This window comes from Anomaloglossus baeobatrachus, chromosome 8, assembly GCF_048569485.1.
Source record: "Anomaloglossus baeobatrachus isolate aAnoBae1 chromosome 8, aAnoBae1.hap1, whole genome shotgun sequence".
Taxonomy (NCBI): Eukaryota; Metazoa; Chordata; class Amphibia; order Anura; family Aromobatidae; genus Anomaloglossus; species Anomaloglossus baeobatrachus.
Window position 1 is genome coordinate 23881184 of NC_134360.1, and position 7972 is coordinate 23889155.

The window sequence follows — 7972 nt, forward strand, 5'->3', positions numbered from 1 at the left end:
TAATGAAGGGATAAATGTTTTTTTTTTTGGAAGTGACATTTGTTACCCTTATGATAACTCCATCTAAAAAGTGTGAAGCTTTATTTATGTAGTAATAAGCATTAGGTGGAAAAGACATCTTGAACTTAAGAAGGTTATCCGGTAAAAACAAGTTAATCATCTATATACAAGATGGGTGATAACTTGATCGGTGGGGCTCCCCGTCACCTTGACCCGCACTGATCGGCAGGGAATGCACATGCCCAATCCCCACTCTATTAATTCCCTGTTGGACTTAAGTTTTTCCGGTAGCCCTACAGGGCAGGTCGATTGGGCATCTAAATTTGCCATTTTGTAACAGGGAAAAAAGTTCCCCACCGGGGATAAAAATTCTGATTTGTTGATCAGAGTAGGTCCTAGTACTGGGACACCAACTAATGAGTAAGTTAGAACCTATGCTGTAAATAAGTGATAACTTGCTTTAACTGGACTATGTTCCATTTAAGTAGACAACTATATTTCCAGAAATGTTTCAATTTAATTTTAAAGGTTGTATAATTAAAATTTACAGGATAATTTTTGGACTCCCCAATGGCTTTCCATTTATTTTTTGTATACCAACTTGCTTTAACTGGACCACCTTTTTAACATGTTCCTATAAGTAGGCAACTATTTTTGAAAAAAAATGTTTCAAATTAATATTAAAGGTTGTATAATTATCATTTACTGGATACATTTTGGACTCCCCATCCCCAATGGCTTTCTATTTTTTGTATACCAACTTGCTTTAATATGTTTCTTTTCCATAGACTGCTATTTTTCCAAAATTAATGTTGAAAGGTTGTATAATTAATAGGGATGATCGAATACCTCAAATATTCGGCTTCGCGAATATTTGCCGAATAGGTCGCCGCTATTCGACTATTCGCGAATATTCAATGTGCAATGCAAGTCTATGAGAAAACCGAACAACAACTATTCAGGCTTCCCATAGACTTACATTGCGCATCGAATATTCGCATAGTGGCGACCTATTCGTCGGATATTTGCGAAGCCGAATATTTGAGGTATTCGATCATCCCTAATAATTAACATTTATGGAATAATTTTTGGATTCTCCAATGGCTTTCATTTTAATTTTCATATTCCAACTTGCTTAAACATGTTCTTTTTAAGAAGGCAACTATTTTTCAAAAAATGTTTAAAATTCATTTTCTAGGTTATTTAATTCACATTTACTGGATAATTTTTGGACTTCACAATGGCTTTCCGTTTATTTTCTACATACCAAGTCGAACCAAAGAGGCTCTTAGTTGTTGATGGAACTGTCAAAAGATTTCTAAACCTACTAATTTAAACATTTTTTGGTTTTACCTAAAACTGAAAAAGGATTCACTTCCTTTGTCCAAAAATTATCTAGCTTCCAACATTTTAAGTGGAGTTATCACTAAGCTTTACATATACTGGTAAAAAAAAAGAAAAAGGACAAGACATCAAGGATGAGTGGCGTTGACCAAATCTCAATCGATGGCAGTTGGTTGCCAACGATGAAGAGATGAAATTTTTGACTCTAAAAATAAGGCTTGTGACTCCCACAAATACCTGGACATTCTGGAAGCTTATTGCCTACCAATTAGATTGTCAAGAGCCTGATTACCTGAATCCTTAAAGATTGATTTGCATCCTGAAATCAAATGCTGGAATACGGTTATGAAATAATGAAGACTTTTTGGTGCGTAAAATGACAAAAATTTCAAAAGTATCTGATTCAGGTGAGTGATATTCAGATTTTTGTATACCTCGTCCAATACTGTGCTGTATACAGAATTACTGTATAACGTACTAAACTTTGTGGACACAGATAGCCGCATTGGTAGATGCTACTAACCAACGGGCTGGGGGTCGTAGTAATACATTTTTGGAGACTTTATTCCCACATCAGAATAAGAATGTGCTTAAACTTTGGTAAATAATTTCTTAACCACTACATAACGTTGCCTGAAGTCAACTTGTTGCATAAATGTATGCATATATCTATAGTTACATATATATATATATTTATTTTATTATTTAATAATTTCTGTAAGGTGCTAAACTCATACCTGCCATACACAACTTTTTTATAATTTTTTGTTCTGGATGGAGAAGGTTTATATTTGTACTATTGCTTGACCACTGAAATTTGGAAAATTACATCCCAAAAAGTATACAATTACACGATTCGGAAAATTTAAGCCAACCAGAATTTTTTTGTTTTTCCCTTTTATGAGCTCGTCATGCAGGTCCCAATATATCCATAATTTCTAAAACATAGAGGACTCATTTGATATTACAAAATACAAAAATAGTTTATCAGAACTTTCATTTACATTCAATTTACAATGAGTGCTTAAATAACTTAAAAGTTTAGCGTTAATCATTAAAATACTTGAAAATAATACTAGTGCCCAAAAATAAAAAAGAAAAATAAAAAGCACGTTAGTTTGTAGTACGAGGATTGGGGTCAAGCAGCATACTGTACGTCTGTGTACGGCATACATTCAAAAGTAGAGTTTACTCTCTAGATGGAACAAAAGCAAGGCAGTGTTTTTTTATTTTTGGCGGACGGTACTATTGAGGAAATAAAGTGAAATGTGCAATAAAACCCAATGTTCACTATATCAACAATCATGACTATTTACTAAACCCATCTCGTAAATCAGTCTTAGGTCGCTTCTACTCAAGGACAAAAGGAACGTTTGTACAAGGTCTTCATTTACTTTTGCTATAAAACAATATGGTTCGAATAGTGGACCGGCCCACTGGGGTATATAATTTACATAGTAGAACTGTGGCTTTATGAGTTAACACTAGGAAATGATACAATTTTTGCTCTTCCTCCTTTTCCTGCTATGTAGTTGTCCTCGTCCACCCAGAGTGGAAGACTTGGGTATGCCGGCAGAGCACTGACCATACTGATGGATAAGATCTTCACTGGTGACGTATCTCAGGCGTGTAGGTTGTGGAATCGGTTCTCCTAGGAAATATCCTTCATTGTCCGACTCTGATGAAGACGAACAGGTGGAGCACCAATCGTATTCGTTCAATTGTTGACCCCAGCGTTCACAGAGATGGTTCTGTAGAGCAAGATCGGAAGCAGTCCTTTGATACCGGTTGAACATTTCTCGTCGGACAACTTGATCCATCTGATCACGTCCTCCTCTTTGTTGCATCAGTCGTTCATAGTCCTCCCTGGCTCTCAGGAGTGGTTTGTCTTTTATCTTACTACATTGCTCTGTAGCCAGATGAAGAGCGTTGTCAGAACGAGATCGCCTGGACCTCCTTTGCCGATGATGACGATACTGTTGATCGTTATCTCGTGATTGGGTTCTCCTCCTTGTCCTTTCACTCATGGGTGTCATCTTCACATTACCCTGGCCGGTCATCTCACTCACACCATCGTCAAACTGAAATGACTGGTGCATTCTCCCATGGGATGCCAGATCCCGGTATTTGACAGGTTTGGCCAGATCACCAAGGTTGTGTGCCATATCTTGATACTGTTGTGCAGAAAGAAGACTCCGCACTGATTCTACGCTTCGGAACTGAGAAGAGGAGTTAAGAGTTCCCATATTGCTCAGTTTTTCTGAAACATTCATTCCAGAGTCTTTGCTCAAATCAGGCATTGAAAACCGAGAGAGATGCTCCTGACGTTTAGGGCCCCCATCCATGGATGCACCTTTAGTGAAAAAAAGGACAATCATTAGAAAACATCCTCATGAATACTCTTCAACAAAAATTTTGCTTTCAATACATATTTTTGTAAGTGGTAATGGCATTTTGTGGTGATTAGAAAAGTCTTTAACAATTGGTCCGGCGGCCCTCCACCCCAATCAAAATTCCAGAGAGGATTCCATACTTTTGTATTTTCCAGTGTCTGACACACTGGAATAAATTTTGGACATATGTCTTCAACTGATGCCACTGTATCTTAATTAGGCCTCTACTGTAAAACTATGCACTCTGCAATGCTATTTTCATATAGTAAAAAATACCCAATGTATATCAGGCCGACAAAGTCCGAAAGGAGACTATTTGGCAGAAACTGGGTCAATAGGAGTCTTATTCCTTTGAATAAGTAGTGCAATCTTAGGTTATCAGACCATACAAATTCATCTTGTCAAACCCTTTGACCAGATTAGAAGACAATCTAATGAGAGGGTATGAAATTTAGATTTTGGAGGAAAAAGGGACTGAGCATGTTGGACTTTGACATGCCTAATCTTTTATTTCAAGGTGTCTGGCAATGGCTTAGTTCGCGCTCCAAAATAAAATAAACATACATGCTCTTCAAAGCCAAGGGAGCAGGTCTGTGGCAGAACTAGGAGAACGCCGGTTTTGGTCAACCAGCATTGCTGGACAAGATGGCTGACTTTTTAATTGGGCAGGGACTGGGAGGCAGAAGGAATATTAACAAACACAGTTTGGCCCAACAGGACTTAAGTGACCCCATGCACAATTGATGGCCAGAAGCTCAACTATGGTTCAGCCAAAAATAGCAATGGGGTCAACAGTCCAAAATCAACCATCCTTATCTCCCTCCAACATCATCCGTCAAGAGACGGCCAGAAGCTCAACGATGGTTCAACCAACAACGGCAATGGGGTCAGCATTTCAAAATTGGACGTCCTTATCTCCCCCCAACATCATCCGGCAGTAGACTGCCAGAAGCTCAACGATTGTTCAACCAACAACGGCAATGGGGGTCAGCATTTCAAAATTGGACGTCCTCATCTCCCCCAACATCATCCGTCAGGCGAGAGTTGGGAGGTCCACAAATATATTAGACTATTGGTTTAGCCACCAATCGGAGAGAGGCTTGGCCGACGGCTTAATTTGTATATTTTAAGTGGACCTCCTTTTTTAAGCTTTTAAGAACATCGTCTACTTTTCGAAAGGAAGCACTTAGGGTGTAAAAAGTATAAATAACACACGCACACTTGTAGCGTGACACAATTAGGTAATTAGTGATTAGGAGGCAAAATGACGACATTTCCAGACTTAAAAATGGGAGAAAATCCACAATGTGGAGAGCACAGATGTAGCGGGAAGAGAGGGGCAAGGTTATAACAGACACTATACAGATGTTTTCTTACTGAGCACAATAAAAACCACTTCATTACAAAGCAGCGACCCGCAGTGTAATCTAAAGTACTTTATAATGGCAAATAAACACCAAACCGTACAGGACCCGTGATTGCTTCCCGACAGTCATTAACTGAGGAATGTGCAGTACAACCATCTGAGCGAGCTACATCCTCTCGGCAGTGAGCGGTCTCCTCTCCCCAGGGCGTATCATTTCGGCATGCAGCATGTGTGTCAATCACAGCAGCCCACACATCTCCGCAAATGTCAGCGCGAGGTGTCGGCATTATTTTTCCTCTCGCAGGACCTTGTAAAATTATAAATTCGTAAGAAACCATTCTTAGACTTCTTGCTCCGCCGTGTGATTCCCAATCGAGAGAGTCAATTAGATTCAGATTACTAGGCAGCACACCTCTCCGGAGAGGCGCTCTATTAGCGGGGGTTTCAAGGTTGAGGTCTCTCTCCAACCCAATAAGACACCCAAAAGTCTGAGGTTAATTTTATTGACACAACCTCTTTAAAAAAAAATTAAAGGGATGCCCAATTAGTATGATATTGATGACCAACTCCGCCAGCGGAACAACATCACAGTGCCGCACTGTTTAGTGGCCGTTCCTGGGTTCTTCTCTAAAAAAAAATAGACTAAATGCATGGAGTGGTGGTGTCTCGCGCTATACACGGTTTACATCAGGCCGCTGCCGGAGCCGATCAGTGGGTGTGCCGGGGATAAAACCTCCACCCATCTGAGATTGATATCTATCCCAATACCTTAGTAGTACACAACCCTTTAATAAGTAGCGTGCTGTTTCCCTAGTGTTTCCTTGTGGAGAGTGACATACATGACATGCTACTGTAAGGAGGTTTATAAGCCATGCAATGCTCCTCAGGGAAATTAAATATGCAAATTGCCTCTTCAGAAAGGAAGAGGACATGAACTCTAGTGCCACCTATTGGAAGTAGTAATTCTAAAAATAAATAAATATTGAATGAGCCTTGCCATATGGCTTAGGATAAAAGCCAGAACCAGAATATCAAATTGTAGAGACAGTGTTTCGGGATGTTGACCTTCATCAGTAAAAAGCATGAGATCAGATATAGCTTGTTAAAGGATTGATATTGACTTTTAGGATTGCTGCCTCCAATAGGTGGTACTCCAAGTTTACTTCCTCTCTAAAGTGGCAATTTGTATATTCAATTTCCCAGAGGAGCATTGCATGCCTTATAAGACTCCTTACATTGGCATGTGATGTATATTCAATCTCCCAGAGGAACATTGCATGGTTTCTAAGCCTCCTTACATTGGCATGTCATGCATATTAATTTTCCCAGAGGAACATTGCATGGCTTATAAAGCATGAGATCAGGTATGGCTTGTTAAAGGGTCGATATTGACTTTTAGGATCACTGCGCCTTCACCAGGTGGTACTCAAGTCTACTTCCTCTCTAAAGTGGCAATTTGTATATTCAATTTCCCAGAGGAACACTGCATAATTATAAGCCTCCTTACATTGGCAAGTGATGTATATTTACTTTCCCAAAGGAGCATTGCATGCCTTATAAGCCTCCTCATATTAGCATGTCATGCATATTCATTTTCCCAGAGGAACATTGCATGGTTTATAAGCCTCCTTACATTTGCATATGATATATACTCACTTCCCCAGAGGAGCAATGCATGGCTTATAAGCCTCCTTACATTGGCATGTGATGTATATTCACTTTCCCAGAGGAGCACTGCATGGCTTATAAGCCTCCTTCCTTACATTGGCATGTCATGCATATTCATTTTCCCAGAGGAACATTGCATGGTTTAGAAGACTCCTTGCACTGGCATGTAATGTATCTTTAATTTCCCAAAGGAACATTCTTTTTTAAAAAAGACCAAAAAAAGCAACTTTATCAGTGCGACTGATAACAAAATTCATATCCTCTTTGTATTATTGACTACGTTTTCAGGATTCCCATTTACAAGCCGCAGAGGAGAGCAGCTATAAAAGGCGTCTCCCCCTCTTGAGGACCCAAGATATACTTGTCTTACATATCCAAGTATTGGGACACTTGTGGGGACGCTGAAAGGAAACTGTTGCCCCACAAGTGACACCTGATCAGGCGGTATCTCAGCAGCCGATCCTCGAGGAGCATTTTTAGGGCACAGGCCGCTATAAACAGCAGACTACTGATGAATCTGCAGGCAAATTGGAGATTCCAAACGCAATTTTGCAAACTTTATGCCCAAAAGAAATCCCATAGTTAAATCTCAGACTTCCCCGCCACCGGCTTTTGGTAAAGCTGTTGCTGGAATAGAGATGCGAGAGAGACGACGTCTCGTGCTACTTGCCAACTCTGAGCACGGAGTTCACGAAGAACCTGTCAATTATGTAAATCACGCTGAACCCCGCCAGCCAAAATTGTCATTAACTGAACAATTACTGTACCTTAATTACTAACATAACTGTTTTAGGTAATTTAGTGTTTGGTGTCTGCTTCCAAATCAGGATGTGGCGCGCTTGTTATTATCTGGGGACTCTTGTTGAACCGACTCACGAAGAAAAGTATTACAGCAATCAGTCGGAGATAATGGGCGCATTCCTAATTAAATCATAACAATCCGGATTTGAAATAATATTGCTGATGTCATTTGGATGTAATTTTAAGCATCGGTTTGAGGAATCGCAGACGGTGCGAAAAGGATCTGGTTGGTCCAAATATTATGCAGTCATACGGACGGCGTTTCCAAGCGCTCCGCTTCTGGGACCTACTAAAAACACTTTTGCAGGCTCTTGTAACAATGGTAACGAAATGCAGACGCAGCTGAAGCCGCTACAGAAGGACGGGACATAAAGGGTTCAGCAAAAGCTAATTATAGTGT

The 7972-nt window shown here is 39.9% G+C and overlaps 1 protein-coding gene across 4 annotated transcripts in view; it reads right to left on the reverse strand.

The window, feature by feature from the left end:
- Positions 1-2301: 2301 nt before the first annotated feature.
- The window catches only part of PRICKLE2 (prickle planar cell polarity protein 2), a 336416-nt gene continuing 330745 nt past the window's right edge, over positions 2302-7972 (reverse strand). For all 4 annotated transcript variants that reach the window (XM_075321373.1, XM_075321374.1, XM_075321376.1 and 1 more), the window contains one exon: positions 2302-3697. In XM_075321373.1, the coding sequence (XP_075177488.1) occupies positions 2829-3697 (869 nt within the window). In that variant the 3' untranslated portion in view covers positions 2302-2828. The remainder of the gene's footprint in view (positions 3698-7972) is intronic.